Consider the following 18,575-nt stretch of genomic DNA (forward strand, 5'->3'; position numbering starts at 1 on the left):
GTGGTTAGGAGCTCAGACTCTCGAGTCAGGCTTGCTGGTGGGAAAAGACAAATTTTATTTCTAGGAAGATCGCTTCGAGAGGAGACAGGTCTACAGGAATACGTCTGATACCACCTGTGCTGGATTTGTAGCCTTTGGTGCAACCCTGTGGCTTGGTCGTCTCATGACTCATATCAAGGTGGTGATGCTCGGAATAAGGTCAGCTGCCTGAATTACCCAGCACTTTGCAAATCTTAAACATATTTGAAACCCTGATAATCAGCTGAATCAGTACAGGCATTCAAACTGCAGCATTTATTAGATGGAGTTTTCCTCATGGGCCCTAAATTCTATTACAAGAAATTTCAAGAGTCTTAAATAAAATTGCTTCCTGTTAAAAAAAAGAAGAAGAAAGAAAGAAAAAAAAAGCATTACTAAACTGGACTCATAAAGTTTGGTTTCAGTAGTGAGCGACAGAAATGGGAAAAACTATTTTAAGATAAGAAGGCAGTAGTGCGGTCCTAATTTGGGGATAAGATGGCCCAAAGTTTACCATTCTTTTATCATTTACTGAGATATGGGGCAAGTTACTTCACTTCCCTGAACCTGTTCCCTCAGTTGTAAGTTGAAGGTGACACAGGACGTTATTCGCTTTTAACAACCTTTTGAGATAATGCATTTAAGGCATTTAGCACAGTTCTCGGCACATAGTGAGCACTCAGTAAATATTACTGTTATGTTTAGGCAAAGATGACTAATGCATTTCAAAGTGATTCAGAAGTCTAAAACAAGATGGTGGTGTCTGAAAGTAAATTTAGAATATGAAGGAAAAAGAGGTGGTTTGACTTTATTTTGTTGTGTTTTGTAATTGTTTTAAAATTAGAACTATAGGTTAAGATTCTTACGTGCCTTTCTGGTGGGGATGGGAGCAATATTTGCTGAATCTGTGGGACCAAAAAAAAAAAAAAAAAAGATGGACAATTGATTCTATAGCACGTGAAGACAAAAAGAACTATTGACCATGTAATCATTACTGCGAAAGCCTCATTGAACAGCTAGCCTGCCATTTCAACATTATTACCATCCCACCTTCTCTTGAAGGCCTCTCCTAACCATTTCAGCACACAGTGATCTCCCCTGAGAACCCATAAAGCTTACTGACCCCATTTGGCCTGAGAAAGCACTGAGGCAGTTACCTGCCCTGTCCTGTGGCCCTGCTCCCTAGGGGGCAGCGATCAGCACTCCTCAGCGGGGGGCTGGGACAGGCCTGCGGGCCGGGGGCGCTGGAGTTCCTGTCGTGCCTGGGGAGCCTGGGGAGCGTGCCTTCAGAATACCCTCCCGCATATTCCAGAGAAGGTGCTGATACATGAAATGACGTTTGGTGTTTGCTGTGTGTCAGCATTGAAGAATAAATGGGTTAGGGTGGGAAATGAGCACCTGGGCCAGCGCTCCCCGGAGAATTAAAAGTCGCAAAATAATGTCCTTGAGGAAAGAAAGGCAAAAATCTTAACAGACATGACAGGAATTTTAAATAGTGCCCATGGTGAGTGGAAGTGAGAAATGCAGACAGAGATGGTTTCCCTGGGCCCCGCTGAAGAAGTGGGTGGGGAAATTCAGGACTTCCTACTGTCGTAGGTTTATGTGCCTTGCTCTTTTTTGTAATAGACTGAGACTTTCTCTCAATTTAGTATATTTTTGCAGTGTGCAGCGTAATAATGATGATACTTAACACATCAGAGTTTACTAGTTTCTAGACCTGTTTCCTCTGATCAGCAGCAAAGTGGTCTTGGACCTACACAGAGTCATTCATGGTGGAGGTAGGGGTAGGCGTTTGTCTTGTTTGGGTCCTAGAGAACAATTAGACCCAGGGGAGGAAACAGCACCTCATCTTGTACGCCTTATAGAATAAAGAGTTGCAAAGAACTGCTTCAGAAATGAAAGGCAAAAATCTAAACACACTTATTTGCATGACCTCTGAATCAGCTCTGAAGGTCTCCTCTGCTTACAGGCATCAGAAGTTGAGAGACAGCTCTCCATGCAAGTCCACGCCCTGAGAGAAGACTTTCGGGAGAAAAACTCATCGACTAACCAGCACATCATCCGTCTGGAAAGCCTTCAGGCTGAGGTGAGCCTCCCCTGCGCACTGGAGGCACGGCAGCGGGCCTTTTAGATAAGGAACCCTCTGAACTGAGAAACAAAGAAACAAAACTCAGCTCTATCTAAAATCTCTAGAGAGACATACCTGTGAGAAAGCAAATGGGGAACACTTGATCCACGTTCCTCTGGGTAGTCTGTTGTCTGGGAAAATAAGGTTGCTCAGAGTGACTGCTGAGTGTTTTGAAATCATGAATGACCTACTTTTTACTGAATATGTTGATTCCTCCAAAAGCATCCTTGCCAATCCTAACTAGAAGGTGGGAAAGGGAATCTTCCCTTTCTCGACTCCATTTGGGTCCAGTTCCATTCACCTTAATTGGGCCTATTCTCGCCTATAAAATGAGAGCAATACAGTACCTACTTCACAGGGCTGTTGTGAGGATTTGCTAAGTTAATAGGTGGAAAGCACTTTGGTGTGGTGTTTGGAATATTGTAATGTCATTGAAAGTGAGAGGCCAGTCAGGGCCCATGGTTCTGAGGGGGCCTGAGGGAAGAACAAAGTAGCACTTCGGTGAGAACAAAGTAGCACTTCGGTGAGGATACCGTGAGAATCCAGGCGTGGGAGGTGAGGAGAAGGGAAGGATGGTACTGTCAGCCAAAACAGAGGCTCTTTCCTGGGGGGCTTCTCCCTAATCTGCTCCTGAGGACCCCTCAACCAAGTGCCTGAAAGAGCAGCCCTTCAGCTGAGTTAGACTTTGAAGGACAGACCGGTGCTAGACTGTGCAGCCCACTGTGGTTAAGCAATCGGCCAACATGGTCATGTCCAGAGAGGCAGGTTGCTCCCCTGCTTCGTAGACGATCTGAAGATGTTTTTCCTAAAGTCTGTCAATTACCTTCTCTTTTCTCTTGCCTCTCATTCCCTTCCGTCCTCCCTTCCCTTGGAATTCCTGTTGGGACTGAGCAGCAGGTTCTTGAAGTAAGTAGTTTGCTCCCCTGGGTCCGGCATGCCTGTCTGACCGTTCGTGTGCATGACTTGCCATTCAGCCGCCACAGCCAAAGTCTGGCTCCTCCCAGGGGCCAGTCTTCTCTCTCCCACACCCCCCATCCACTATTTCTAGACCCTCGTAACACAGGGCCAGTCCCAGGAATGTTGGTTGCCAGATTCGGTCACAAGTTTCAGTGTGTGTGTAGTGGGGTGAGGGAGTTGGCCACCTAATGCCGATTGCTTGCTTCCCCTAACGCTGCTACTTTTAAAAGCCAAGCTATGAAATTGTTCATTTCAAGTAAGATACTTCATGGGGCCAGGGGGCTCTATTTCAGTACCATGTTTCCTCATTGCTTCACTGAGTGGAACTTGGGAAGCAAAGATGATCCATGGGAAGGAAAATGTAAAGGTCAAGAGGGTGTTTAAATGAAAATCAACTAGAGTAAGAATTCCCTTCACGTGGGTAACGTTGCTTCGGTGTAGGGAATAGTGGGCCCATTCACAAAAGGGGCCTGTTCCTTTTGGTCCCTTACCCAGGTGCATACTTGAGAGACAGTCTTTCTTTGTTTGGCCAGATACCTGATCTCTCTGGACAAAGGCCACATACTTCATTTCCCCAGGACGACATCCTATCTGATTGATTGGTGGCCATGGAAGATCTGTGCCCTATGAACAGAATTCTAGTGCAGAGTGAGAGCAGCCAAAAAGCAGAGGGAGAGGTAGATTTCGGAGGACCTGGGACAAGCAGACATTCATTTCAAAGTCTCCCCTGGAAAAGGTCTGAGTTTTGTACCCCTTAGTGAATAGTCATCATCGCTAGACTAGAGAGCATGGAGAATGTCTTAACCCTGTCAGGAGAATATTTACAAGCAAGACACTGGTTGAGAAATTAGACCAGCAGGGAACTGATAAACAGAAGGAGCCAAGGGGACCTGCAGGTCTCCTGAAGCCCCCAGAGGCCACTTGGGAAGGTGCCCGGAGCCCGGAGCGCGGCCGCACTCCGGGGCGAAGCCCTGCCGGATCGGGGAGTGCTGAAACAGCTTCTCACCCTGCAGTCCTAGAGGCCAGAGAAAACCTGGCATCTCTTTGCTCTTTCCTGTTTTCCAGCTGAAACTGAAGAGACCAGACAGACCTTCCTAAAAGATTGATATCTCTCTGGAGACTGGCTAAATATTCAGTGTACAGACATACCAACCTGTTTAATAAAAGGAGAGAAATTGCTTCTGTTCACAAATTGCTTGCTCAAGCAAAAGATACCTTGCGTAAAATCAGTTAATCACTTGTGCCTTTGGCTTGTTCCTCCCAGGACACAGGCTAAAGCAAGCACTGCTTTGTTTCCCATACCCTGCCCCCTCCCCCTGTTAACTCAGGTCTGAACTGTGAACTCCAGAGCCGTACCTGCTAGCAGTGGGGAAAGACAGTCATAGAATATGAAAGTGCAGCGGCCCCAGAGGCTTGCTTGGGCATTTTCTTGAGCTCATGCCTTGAGAAGGAAGAATGGTACAGCGGGTTAGGTTCCACTCCCTCGTAAATTGTGGGGTGGAAGTGAAGTCATGGGCAGGCCAGGTAGGCTCTTCTCTGTCTTATCTGTGGAAATTCCAGAACACTAACCTTCCCTCCCTCTGCCTGGCATCCCACATTCCAGCTTCCCGTAAGCTCTACTCCCACCCCTTCCCAGACAGGTTTCTAGAAGGGAGGGGTTTTCTCTTCAGCTTAGGAGTTCACAGCAGCTATCTCAGAGATGGGGGCTCATCCCTCCCTTCCTCCTACTCATCGGCCTGGTGTAACTCCACACCACGCCCCTGGCTCTCCACCCTTTCAGATCAAGATGCTGTCGGATCGGAAACGGGAGCTGGAGCTTCGCCTCAGCGCCACCTTAGAGGAAAATGACCTGCTCCAGGGGACTGTGGAGGAGCTACAGGACCGGGTGCTGATCCTGGAGAGGCAGGGCCATGACAAAGACCTGCAGGTACTGCGGCAGAGAAACTGTCCTGTAGCACTAGAGCCAGAGAAGAGGACTGCTTAGCTGCCTCGCTGGCACCACCTCCGGGGTCAGGAGTGGGCGAAGTCACCCTGCAGGCAGGGCCGTAGTTCTCGCGCACTCACTACCTTGGCTGGCCCGGCCCTGCCCGGGGGAACCGCATCACTGCCCACAGGTCTTCCTTCTGTTTTGTTCTGAGCCGCTAGCGCCTCAGGCAGTTTCACGTTCTTTCTGGGCTATTGACGTGGCTGGAACTCCGGGAGTGTCATTCTGCCTCCTGGGGTTGGAAATCTGCTAGAGATTTCTGAGGGGCCTGTGACGTCCTGTGCTGGGCTCAAAGTGCTCTCTGCGGCTACTTCCCCAGGCTGCTGGACTTCTTGGCGTGAACCAAGAAGCTGCCCACCAAACGCAGCAAGACTCTATCTCCTGCTTCTGCCAGTTGCTAGAAAAGGCACAGGCCGACCCCTTTGTGAGCCAAGTTAGCTTCTTTTTTCTCAATAAAGGAAATTGCTTCATGGCCACATTGGTCCTTATTTGGAAACGGCCACCAGGCCTCAGCTTTATCCCCAAGCTTACACTTGATAAGAAACAACTCTCTAAACAAGATAGGCACTCCTAGCCTCCCCAGAAATAAAATGTAGCATCTGCTACCAAGAAAGCTTTGGTGGGGTGGCATAGGAGCCCCCCGGGCCGGCGGCCTAGAGCGCATGGCTCCCCCTCAGCATCCTCAGGGCACGCTGGGGAGGGGAGCGGGTTGCAGCAGAGCCGTTTGTGTGGCGACGGTCGGCCAAGCATGCCCCAGCACCAGGAGGGCCCCCGCCTGAAGACCAGGCCACAGAAGGCCCCCTGGGCTCTCGGTGGTCAGCGGCCGAGGGAAGCCTTGGGATGTGGGATAAAGAAGCGTTTTAGGCGAAGATCAGTTTTTACTGACATCATCAGATCAGCTACCATCTGCAAGATTAACCTCCTTAAGGGCAAATTAGAAGTTTTTCTCCTTTTTTTGTTTTTTGGGGTTTTTTTTTTAGATTTTATTTATTTATTTGTAGAGGGAGGGAGAGAAACATCAATGTGTGAGAGATACATTGACCGGTTCCTTCTCGTACGCCCCCAACTGGGGACCTGGCTTGCAACCCAGACATGTGCCCTGACTGGGAATTGAACTGGCAACCTTTCAGTTCGCAGGCCGGCACTCAGTCCACTGATCCACACCAGCCAGGGCTCTCCATGTTTCTGTACCTTCAGCTCAGAACTTGGCACATAGCAAGGGCCTCAGTTAATATTGAATAGAACATGGTGCTGGCTGAAGCCTCACAGCCACTTTCAGGATGAGAAGGTGCACGCTCGTATTTTAAGGTTGATGATAATAGCAGTGAACGTTTGTATTCTTCTTGACAGGGAACAAAGTAGGTTTGCATACATTCTAAGACTGAGGGTTAGAAAAAATGAATTGTCTATCCCTGGTAGTGTAGTCAGTCTTGGCAGAACCCTCCCCGCTTCACCTGCTGCTAAACAATAACTTCTGACCTGCCACTGGCCTCTGCAAGTCAGTGTTTCACCAGCATTTATTACCCCATCAAGAGAGGAGAAGGAAAAGAACTACAGAAAAATGGAAAAACAGCCCCCATCTAGAAGAAACTTCCAGTCTAGCATGAATTCATAGATGAAGTGTCCTTATTTCGAATCAAGAACTAGGGGCTTGGGGGTGAGGAAGAGTTAGTGTGGACCACCCAGGGCTTGGCTGGCACCGTGGGCTGGGTGTTTTCTGGAATCCCAGGTCACACCACACTTGCATCCCCACCATCTGCACATCCTCTGTCGTCTGATGGGACCTCTCCAAGAAGGAGAGCTTCACTCACCGCAGGGCCTCCAGCAGGTCAGGCACTTCTCCCTTTGAATTGGAAAATCTGCACTGAAGGACTGAATTCTCACCTTTCCCAACTATTTGTAATTCTTGGTCTTCAGTCCATACAAAACTCTCCTTCAGCTGACACTGATTACTAGTGTCCTCCCGAAAACCCTTTCTGAAGGGTTGCTGAAATGGCCTGTGTGGATACAGAAATAAAAATTCCAGCTTACTCAGGTTGGATGGTTCTAAATCAGATTTGTGCAATATAGAGCTAGTGGCCCTGGAACATACATAATCTCATAATTTTAATCCTTTCATGCGGACGAGGAGTGAGAGGAGAGCTAAGCAGGCACAGTAACAAGCCTGCTACGACCCGAGTAGCTCTGACCTGGCTCGCTGTGTCGCTGGGTGCTGTCAGACACAGATTTTTAAACCACTGATCAAATCCAACCTTGATTTTTTTTTCAGGCTAAGACTAGGGATAAAAATTATTATTGATCAAGGGCCCAGTGAATTTTAAAAATCAAGCATTTTGCTAAACTCTCTTAATACCCAGTAAAGGCTATTGTCCCTTTAAGGGCCTCTTAACTGCCCTATTTCACACCCAGCTGGGCATCGTACAGGTGTGTGCAGGGGCCTCATCCCAGTGAGTGGGCAGATCAGCAGGGAGCGCAGGCCCCACTGCAGTGCGGCCCAGAAAGCAGGTGACTTGGAGTCCAGACCCTGCTCCAACATGGAGCCTGCACTGTCAGGCAAATCACTTAATATCACACCATCTCGGTTCCCTCAGTATAGAATGAGGAGAGTGCACCCACTTCTGCCGACATTGGAGACATGAATATTGTGAACTTATTGTACTGTACAAACACAAGTCTTCCGTTGTCTTTCTTGTTCCTATATATATATATATATATAAAATGTAAATACAGTTTGTGTTATCTCTGTTACATAAAGGATATTTCTGCCCTGGCTGGTGTGGCTTAGTGGATTGAGTGCCGGCCCACAAACCAAAAGGTCGCTAGTTCGATTCCCAGTTGGGGCACATGGCAGGGTTGCAGGCCAGGTCCCCAGTAGGGAGCGCACAAGAGGCAACCACACATTGATGTTTTTCTCTCTCTCTTTCTCCTTTCCTTTCCCTCTCTCTAAAAATAAATAAAATCTTTTATTTTTAAAAAAGGATGATATTTCTTATTTTAGAGGGTCCTTATATTTAATTAATAGATTCTTCTCTGGTTTGGTTCAGTTTTTCTATATAAGTCTGTGGATCAGTTATTGACCAGGGAGGGCAGACCTGTCCTGAGGTCTTTTGTTCTCTTGCTGCTATAATTAATTAAGCACCTTTGAGTGTGCATGAGTAATTGAACTAATTTTGTCCAGCGTAGAAGAACTTGTACTTGTCTGTGCTGAACTTCTCCTGCTGAGATGTATGAGGAATTGTCTAGAAAATAATTGTAAAGCACTTTGCCAATTTAGTATGTCGTTTGTAATCATGCCAAATGCTTCCCAGGAATGTCTTTTTTTTTTAAACCCTAATTTCTTTTTTCTGAGTTTCCTCAAAACTGGGGCTGGAGGAGTTCCCACTGGACCAGTAGGTATTGCTGATCCATGGGAACTATGCAGAGCAAGCTTGCCAGTTCCTTTTTTATTCTCTGGGCAGCCAGGTTCCAAGCTCTTCCTAGTTAAGGCGCATCCAGACCACTGGTGCCATTAGCCAGCTGCTCTGCAGGACTGGCCAGCAGAGGTGAAGCGCTCAGGGCACCTAAGGACCTGGCTGAAGGCTCTGCACGCAGCCTGCTCTGCCGTTCTCCAGAGCCGAGCTCTTGAGTTGCTGCCTGCCGACCCTTGGCCTCTGCATCTCTGTTGGAGCCACAAGCCTGCCTGGCCAGCAGTCTGGAAAAAACAGTAAAGTGTCAGCTCTATTTTTAATGAACAGAAGTGACCCCAGAGGAGCTCTTTTATAAGAGGATAAATTAGTTAACTTTAAATCCCAAGAAGTTCTTTCCCCTACCCCTGGAAAAAATCTTTTGGGGGGATGTAAGGGGCAGTCTACAAGAGTAGGAAACATTGTTCCTGGGCAGATAGAGTACATGGACATGTGCATAGCAGTTAGTAAATGGATGAAGATGCTGCAGTTAAAGGTCTTATGTTAGAAACAAGTGTAGTGATGGAGTTTTAAGAGTGTGGCATGTAGCAGTCATGGTGGAGTCAGTCCTTACATTCAGCACTAGTAACATCACCAGGTAGCAGAATCCTATTTGGACTCCACAGGGGAAGGGCCACAGAGAATACAGAGAAGTAGCAGCAGCGAGAGAGAGAGAAGGAGCGCTGGTCTGCAAGCCGTGACACCGGCACTGCTGTATCGCTCTCCTTCTCTGAGCCCCAGATGCTGAGGAAGTCCCCTCCCAGAACTAGAGCTTTGTCCATGAACCGTGAGGAATGACACAGAAGGCAGAGACTGCTTTTCCCATGGGTTTGGGAACTCTTGGTAGTACTACCCAGACGTTATTCCAAATCCCACCCGTGTCTCTTTTCCAAACAACCTTAATTTTTTCATCTATATAGTAAAGTATGCAAGTCTTAAGTGGATAGCCCAGTGAATGTTTATAAGTATATGTACCTGTGTAACCACCACGCAGCTCAACACATCAGCCTCCCACAAACCTCCTCCCAGGCAATTCCCTGCCACTTCCTCAAAAATAAACCTCTATTTCAATTTTCATCTCTTATATCTCAGTAAAGTTTGGGCACTTTTTATAAATGGAATCATACATTGTTTTGTGCCTGGTTTTTGCTCAACATGATGTCTATAAACTCATCCATGCTGTAGCATATGGTAGCAGTGTGTTCTTGCTTTACAGCAGTATAGTGTTCCAGCATGGGAATATGTCCATTCTATTCTTACTGCGTTTGGATTGTTTCCCATTTGTGGCTCTTAGGAATAATGCCTCTGTGAACATCCTGTTTGTCTTCTGTTCACGTCTGTGGTCATTTGTGTTGGGTCTGCGCCTTAAGAGTGGAGCTGCTGGATCATGGGATCGGTGTGTGTTTCACTCATTAGAAACTGCCGAACACTTTGCCAAGGTGGCTGTACGTCTTCCACCCTCAGCGGCAGTGAGTCCCAGTTGTTCCGCACCTTCATTAACACTTGATATTATTATTTTGTTGTTATTTATTTATCTATCTATTTATTTATTTATCTTAGCCATCTTTGGTGAGAGCCTAATGGTATGTTACCCATATGTGAGCATGTTTAATTTTTATTATGGAGTCTTTCAGGCAAACTCAGAAACAGAATAGTGCGATAAGGCCTCCATGTACCCCACTGCCCAGCTCTACGAACTCTCGATCCCTTACCAGTCCTCATCACATCCACTTGATCCTTTCTTGTATTATTTTAAAGTAAATCCAAGAATTTTTATAATTTCATCTGTTAATAACAAATACCTCTAAATGATAAGAACTTAAAAATGTAACCACAGGCCTATTAGACCTAAAAAATTAACAATGTTTTCTTAATATCATCAAGTAGTTAATCAGTGTTCAAATTTTCAGTTGTCTTATAAATGTCATGATTGCTTTTCACATTTTTTATTTGAATCAAAGTACAAATTAAAGTAGGTCTGCAGCCTGGCAAGTAGTTGCAGGGCCAAGATAGCGGCACAGGTAAACACGGCTTGCCTCCTTACACAACCACATCAAAATCACAACTGAAACGTAGACAGCTATCACTTAGAACCATCAGAAATTGAGTTGAATGGAAGTTTGACAAGAGTGGAATTAAAGAAACCATATCTATCAAGACTGGTAGGAGAGGTGAAGACGCGGAATGGGCTGTTCCCACACCCACATGTGGTGGGTAAAAATTGGGGAGGGATATCTTAGGAGCGAGGAGTCCCAGCCCCACACCAGGCCCCCCAGCCCAACGTTCCAGTGCCAGGAAGATAAGTTCCCATAATTCCTGGCTGCAAAAACCAGTAGGGATTGAGTCAGTGCAAGAAACTTCTACAGTCCCAAGTAGTTTCCCTTAAAGAACCCACACACAGACTTACTCAGATTCACTGTCTCTGAGCTCTAGCACCAGGTAGCAGCTGGAAAGTCTCCAGTGGCATATGGGGAGGAACTGAAGTGTCTGGCCTCAAGATGAGAGCTGGGAGACAACTTTCTCCCAGACAGAAAGATGGGCAGAGGCCATTGTTATTTTCTGAGCCCTTCCCCCACAGAACCACGGAGCTGGCAGGCTGGTACCGTATCTGAGACTCCATCAACATGGCTAACACTGTTTGCCCCACCCTGGAAATCCCCCAAGACTCCATCCCACCGGGCCCACCCAAACTCTTAACTGTAACTTTTCCATATGAATGGCTGTTCTTGGCTCATGCTTCACAACTTCCTAAATCCTATCAAACAAGCAACAGTTGGTCTCAATGAGCCTCCAGCCCCAATACCTCTTGTTAAGTGGCCCCAGGCATTAGCAGCAGCCGGCCTAGATTCAGTTTAGCCTCACCTGGAACTCTCCAAGCCCAGCACAAGTAGCCAACATCTCAGGCTGCTTTATAGCTCTTGCAGGGTGGCCCCAGGCAGAACACATGTAGGGACTGACCTTGGTCTGCACCTTCTGAAATCCCAGAGCATGCACACCCAGTGGACAGCTACACTAGCGCACCACCACCCTGCCCCTGCACAGCTGGTCCTCCACAGAAGGCAGGGGTGGTGGTCAGTGGTCACAGCCCGTCGTTGCAGTTGACTGGCTTGGGTAAATCCCTCCCATTGACCTGCCAACAGCAATCAGGACTCAACTACAAGAGGAGGGTATATTCATCCCACATAGATTGTGCACCTCAAGTACCCAGCCTGGGTGATAGGGACAGCCATGCCACTGGACACTATAGGACACCTACTACATTAGGCCATGCTTCTAAGACAGGGAGTCATAGCAGCTCTATCTAATATGTAGAAACAAACACAGGGAGGCTGCCAAAACGAGGAGACAAAGAAACATGACCCAAATGAAAGAATAGATCGAAACTCCGTGAAAAGAACTAAACAAAATGGAGATAAGCAGTCTATCAGATGCAGAGTTCAAAACACTGGTTAAAAGGACACTCAAGGAACTTAGTGAATACCTCAATACCATAAAAAAGACCCAATCAGAAATGAAGGATACACTAATTGAAATAAAGAATAATTTACAAGGAAACAACAGTTGAGTGGAGGAAGATGAGAACCAAATCAATGATTTGGAACATAAGGAAGCAAAAAACAACTAATCAGAACAACAAGAAGAAAAAAGAATCCAAAAAAACGAGGATAGTGGGTAAGCAGCCTCTGGAACGATTTCAAGCGTTCCAACATTCACATCATAGGGGTACCAGAAGGAAAAGAGAAAGAGCCAGAAATTGGAAATCTATTTGAAAAAATAATTAAAGAAAGCATCCCTAATTTGGTGAAGGAAATAGACATGCAAGTCCAAGAAGCACAGAGAGTCCCAAACAAGATGGATGCAAAGAGGCCCACACCAAGACACATCATAATTCAAATGCCAAAAGTTAGAGAAAATCTTAAAAGCAGCAAGAGAAGTTAGTTACCTACAGGGGTGTCCCCATAAGACTGCCAACTGATTTCTCAAAAGAAACTTTGCACGCTAGAAAGGATTGGCAAGAAATATTCAAAGTCATGAAAAGCAGGGACCTACAGCCAAGATTGCTCTATCCAGCAAAGAGATCACTTAGAACCTAAAGTCAAATAAATCTTCCCGGTCAAGAAAAAACTAAAGGAGTTCATCATTACCAAAACATTATTATATGAAGTGTTAAATGGCTTATTTAAGAAAAAGAAGATGATCAAGACTATGAACAATAAAATGGTAATAAGTACATATGTATCTACAATTGAATCTAAAAAACAAACTAAGCAAACAAGAACAGAGACAGAATCATGGATATGGAGAGCTTTTTGAAGTTTGCCAGATGGGAGGGTGTATCAGGGAATGGGCGAAGAGGTGAGAGGATTAAGAAGTACAAACTGGTAGTTACAGAATAGCCATGGGAATGTAAAGTACAGTGTAAGAAATAGAGCAGCTGAAGAACTTGTACACATGACCCCGGAACCTAAGCCATGATGTGGGAGTGGCCTGAGGGGGAAGGTGCTATGCAAGGGGGAAAAAATGGGACAACTGTAATAGCATAATGAATAAAAAATAATTTTAAAAAATTGGTCGTTACAAAACAGTCATGGGGAAGTAAGTAAAACATAAAAATATAGTCAATAATATTGTAATAACTACGTATGGTGTCAGTTGGGGTACCGGAAATAGTGGAATGCTATGTAAAGCGTAAGATTGTTTAACCACTAAGCTGTACACCCGAATACATAATAAATATATGAATTCCTAGGCAAATAAATAAATAAAATAGCGTGGAAAATAAATAAATAAAGCCCTGGCTGAAGTGGCTCAGTGGATTGAGTGCTGGCCTGCAAGCCTGTTGCCTGGGTTGCGGGCCAGGTCCCCAGTAGGGGGTGCTGGAGGGGCAGCCACACAATGATGTTTCTCTCCCTCCCTTCCCCTCTCTAAAAATAAGTAAAATCTTTTTAAAAAGATAATCTTTTAAAATCTTTTTAAAAAGGATCACTTCTCGGCCTTTTGGCTAAGGTCAATTGTAGTATCTGTTCTTATCAGTTTAAAAATAATAAAGGAGGCCTACACATTGCAGCTAGTTGGTGTCTCTTAAACCTCTTTTAATCTGTAGGTTCCCCCTTTATCTTTTCTTTTTTCATTGGAATGTATCTGTTGAAGAACCCGAGCTGTTTGTCCTGTCGAATTTCCTAAATCTGAATTTTGCAGACTGTGTCCCCTGGTGTAGTCTAGCATGTTTCTCCGTCAGTCTTTTCCTGTAGATTGGTGGTTGGATCTAGAACCACGATCAGGCTCTGGGTCAGTGTTCCTTGTTTGTTTCGGTTTTGACACGCCTCACTGCCATGTACTGTCTCTTTGAAAGCTGCATCAAAGCCAGCTGGAGCTCCAGGAGGTGCGCCTCTCCTACCGGCAGCTGCAGGTGAAGGTGGAGGAGCTCACTGAGGAGAGGAGTCTGCAGAGCTCTGCTGCCACCAGCACGTCCCTCCTGTCCGAGATCGAGCAGAGCATGGAGGCCGAGGAGCTGGAGCAAGAGAGAGAGCAGGTGCTGACACCTCTGTCACTCTGGCACGTGGGGTTGCCTTGGGACCAGAACAGGCCCCGGACTTCAGGAGCCCGGCAGTCCCCTGTTGCCCAGTGCCTACTGCGTCAGCTTTAGCCTATGCACGCGCCGAGGCTGCTGGCCCGAGCAGTCGTGAAGTAGGCCCTGACTGAAGCAGGTCCCTGGCTCGTTCTCACCCAGTGCCTCTTAGGGATGCTTGTTAACTAATCATTAGCCTCACATCTCCTCTACTTGTAGGGTTCTAGATCATTCGTGACCCATCCACTTGGCTCTTTTTCATACTACTCAACCACTCCTTCCCCTAGTCATTCACTGACTCCCACCAAAGTAGATGACTATATAAAGAAGTGCTTTGTTTGACAAAATGGTAAGGCCTAGAGGGCAGGGTAAATAAGAATTGGGAGTCTGTATAGATGTCCCAGGCCCATATAACTATCAGTATTTCTTGGAACAGGTGATATTAAAAAAATAAATTTAAAAAAACAACTTTCTCCTAAAACAGTATCTTAGACCCTTGGGTTCACATCCTGGGAAATAGATGAGCAGGCGGCAGTATTTTCCAGAGCCCATTATCAAGAATAATTCTTTGTGGGCAGCTGAGACTGCAGCTCTGGGAAGCCTACTGCCAGGTCCGCTATCTCTGCTCACACCTTCGAGGAAACGACAGTGCTGACTCGGCCGTCTCCACGGACTCCTCAATGGACGAGTCTTCAGAAACCTCGTCTGCCAAGGATGTGCCAGCCGGCAGCCTGCGCACTGCCCTCAGCGAGCTCAAGAGGCTGATACAGAGCATCGTGGATGGCGTGGAGCCCACGGTAAGAAGCCAGGCTGAGAAGCTCCTTGCCCCGCAGGACCTGGCTGGTGGGAGCTGGCAACCAAGCACAGAGAGGGAGGCTAACCCTGGAACTGGAGAGTTTCTAAAACCTGCAAGACTTCCTTCTGTGCCCATATTATTTGAGAGCATTGTGTGCCAGGGAACAGGAGGCATCTCCCTGCAGACACCAGGGTACAAACAGAGTCCTTTCTCCAGGTAGTATGTATGGGCCATGGTGGTCTCAAGGTTAAGGGCTTTTCTTGGAAGTTTTAGATATAGACCTTTGGATCCAAGCAAAAACTGCACGTTAGATTTCTACGGACCTTTGGTCCTACTGGTGGGTTTGGCTATGAACAGGCACACTTAAAGAGATCGGAAGCTTCTGCTAAAAATATGTAAGTGAGCACAGAGAGTTGAGGAGATCGACAAGAAGGGCCTTCTAGAATTCCAGATGTGGCTCCTCCCGTGGAGGGGAGGAACGTTCCCGTGGGCTCCTGGCAGACTGGCATTTCTTTTGGCTTCATGACAGCTTTCCGCCAGCCTCACTCTCCATTCACATTCCTGCTCTCAGGCTCTTGTTTTCTCCTCAGGTTTCACCCTCCTACAGAACAGTTGTGTCTTTCTACCCACACTAGCTGAAGGAAGATGAAACGGTGGCTGTCCTTATCTGAACATGCCCTGTCGAGCTGTGGAGTGTGTTGCAACTGGGAGGCGGGTCATTGTGGGGAAAGGGAGCTGATCTGTTCACGCCCTACAATTTCCCTTCCCTGAAGCCTGAAACAAAAACAAAAAAAAGTAAAAGTCTTGCTGCTGCTTGCAGATTGAAATTTTTCTCTCCTCTAACCCTTTCTTTCTCTCCTCCCTATCTCCTGCCATCTTGTCCTCCCCTGAACTGAACCATCTCCGCCCCGCCCCCCGTTGCCCCCCTCCACCCTCACCAACTCTGCCCTCTGTCCTCCCCCTCTCTCCCGCGGACCATCTCTCCCTTCGCCTCCACCCTTACCGCCCCCCTGGTTGGCTGGCTCGCCCTCTTGTGCTGTCAGAGCTCCCGGAGAATTGACGATGACTCCTTAGAAGAACAGATAAGGCAGACCAGTGAGGATTCAAGAGCCCTAAGGGAGCTGATGGAGGGGGAGAGGGGTAAATTGAGGCAAAGCCTAGAAGAGCTGCAGCGACTCCACAGTCAGGTGAGCACCCCGGTCCTCAGTCCGGTGCAGGGAGTGTGCATGTCTCCCTGGGCTCTCTGAGGACCCTTGTGAGTTTGACTCCCCCACGTCTATTTGAGAAGAGGGGACAGTGACCTGAAGTTGAGGTGACCTGGGTGTTCAACAGAAGCAGCCAATCCCCTTGTTTAGCCCAAAGTAATGATCAGGGATAAGAAGAGCTGACTCTCCATTTCCTCCAGCAACACGCTGCCCTCTACAGAGCCCGAATAACCTGGTGGATTCTGGCCGTTCAAAGTGCCACTGTTTCGGGACACTCAGGGATGTTTTCCCAGCAGCATTTGAGCAGGGAAGCCTGCAAACCAAGGCTCGCTCTTCGCAGGCCTCCTCTCTTTGTAAATGCTGTCACCTCTGCCAGCCTGTTTTTCAGCTTTAGAAGCACTACTGCTGCTCTTGCTGTTTCTTCCCTGTTTGATCATGATTTCATCTCTCTTGAGAACGCTGGAGAAAGGACATCTATATTTTGATCTGAAAAGTTTTTAAGAGCTTAGGAGCCAGCCCCGCCCAGAAAGGAGTTTCTGAAATGGACCCTAGGAGATCAATACAGGCTCTCCCTTTTGACAGGGTCATGCGTCGAGGCTCTGTCCCACTTGGGACATCAAACAGGCAGTACATTACACCCTGCCCAATATACTCTGGCTTCTCTTAGGATGTATAAATCTTTTGCCTTTTACCAAACCCTGCCCCCTTCTTCTCTTGTTCAAAGCTAGTCACCCCTCTCTGCTCCGCCGGACGGAGGAGAAACGCAATTTAAGCCTGGCTTTCGCGTCAGTCAGTATTTCTTTAAGGGTCATATGGAAATAAACTGTCTTTTGGGGGGTTGGGCCTGTTAGGCCTCCTGGTAGTATTCTCTTGGAAGGTACTGGGAGTCCCGCCCACAGCCTTTGCTGCACTCACGGTGAGTGCCCAGATGACAAGGACAGAGGGGAGCTACTGAAAGCTGTAGCTTGTCCCCAGGCAAGCATGGCGAGTGGGCTTTGGCAGCCAAAGACATTCTCATGCCTGCAACCCAAAGCCCTCGGGTGGTCATTTGGCCAGAAAGTGGTTCAGACTTAGGGGCAGATCTTTGAAACTGGAAGAATAAAATCAAGAGAACATGGATCTGCAAGTTCTTCAGGTTAATAGAAGCTCAATTTATTTTAAAGCCTATTTAAATTTCTGTGGGGTGCTTCTTACCTGCTGTCTGATGTTGGCTGGTGGTCTGTTTTGCTTTGTTTTGTCGCCTCTTGGAATTACGCAACTGGAAACGCCAGAGGGCATTATTTCACTTGGAAGCAGGAGTGCGGTGGCAGCTGCTCTGGTCCCCTCTGCTCTCCATCCTCACAGCTCTCCAGGCTCCTGCTGAACCCTGGTGCAGACTAAGCGTGGGGCCTGGAGCAGCTTCCCAGAAGCCGGGCAGGCCTTCAGAGATGTGAACACCAGTTACCTGTGGGGCCTCTGGACCGAGTCCCAGGCCGGGAAGCCAGCCTGTGGGAGGCGCACTGGGAAACACAGTCCCAGTCTAGTCGTTCCGCTACCTTAGGCTGGACCAGAGTGCACGCCGGTTACTCCAGAAGGGCCAGGGACACACACGGAACATGGGCTGGGAGCAATCAAGGCTCCGCTAGTGAAGTTTTGGCTGCCCTCCTCTGTAAAGGCTCAGTGTATTCTCTCTCCTCCGTCCTCCCAGCAGCTGCCCTATTCAAACCTTCATTCCCTCACACCCTGCCTTTTGCCATCGCTTCCCCTCGCCCACTCACCCTCCACAGGGTTTGGGTCGGTCTTCCTGAAGCTCGACTTGAAAACGAGAACCCTGCGCAGGTCTGGGGTGATGTGCCACCACCGAGTAATGGGAAGCCTCCAGCCAGGGGCCCCGGCCGCTGGCCTTCTGTCCTGTTGTTTTCACTTCGCTTCTTTGCTTCAGCGGAACTGAACAGCGCACACAGTTCCCATTCCCCACGGCTGGGCCTTTCCTCCGGCTTTTTCCACCCGGAGGGCTCTCCTGTCACTTGCACGTACCTCGGCCTTCCTCATCTTCACGTTCCCGGTCGGGTTTCACTTCCTCCTTGAAACTGTTGATTCCCTTCCTCCTGGAGCCACCCTGGCCCTGCTTCGTCTAGGCTGCCCCGGCTCACGTCTTGTCTTCCCAGTCAAACCTCAGGCCCTGGTGCAGACTAACTCACCGTCTGGTGTCTCTTTGCCTTCTCCTAAAGCATCTAGAATAGTGCCTTGCCCTCCCGTAGGCACTCAAATCATTGTAAAGCAAAAGGGCAAATAAAGCCCTAGATAGAGAACTTTGAGATGAGATGTTTTCTTTGATGAAATTCAATCACAAGGACACCTGCCTTATTTGGGAAAAGAGGATTTGGGGGTGGCTGTAGCCTGTCCTTATAGCCTCACAATGGCAGTCAGCAGGTAGGCCCCCTGTTGGGGGGGGGGGTGGAGCTCACAACCAAGTGCACTGGGCTCTGGATGTTA

At 47.7% G+C, this 18,575-nt stretch overlaps 1 protein-coding gene and 1 pseudogene across 2 annotated transcripts in view; both read left to right on the top strand.

The window, feature by feature from the left end:
* Positions 1-18,575, top strand: part of BICDL1 (BICD family like cargo adaptor 1) — a 78,554-nt gene that overhangs the window by 48,225 nt on the left and 11,754 nt on the right. For both annotated transcript variants that reach the window (XR_008530886.1, XM_054594095.1), the window contains exons 3-6: positions 1,988-2,104; positions 4,884-5,030; positions 13,884-14,063; positions 14,678-14,896. Coding sequence is in view for 1 of the 2 variants with exons in the window: in XM_054594095.1 (XP_054450070.1) it covers positions 1,988-2,104; positions 4,884-5,030; positions 13,884-14,063; positions 14,678-14,896 (663 nt within the window). In the remaining variant the exon portion in view is untranslated. The remainder of the gene's footprint in view (positions 1-1,987; positions 2,105-4,883; positions 5,031-13,883; positions 14,064-14,677; positions 14,897-18,575) is intronic.
* Positions 13,513-13,687, top strand: LOC129087514 (uncharacterized; annotated as a pseudogene).

The sequence above is a fragment of the Pteronotus mesoamericanus genome, unplaced genomic scaffold (assembly GCF_021234165.1).
Source record: "Pteronotus mesoamericanus isolate MK-2021 breed Mesoamerican mustached bat unplaced genomic scaffold, CSHL_Meso_final scaffold_507, whole genome shotgun sequence".
Classification (NCBI taxonomy): Eukaryota; Metazoa; Chordata; class Mammalia; order Chiroptera; family Mormoopidae; genus Pteronotus; species Pteronotus mesoamericanus.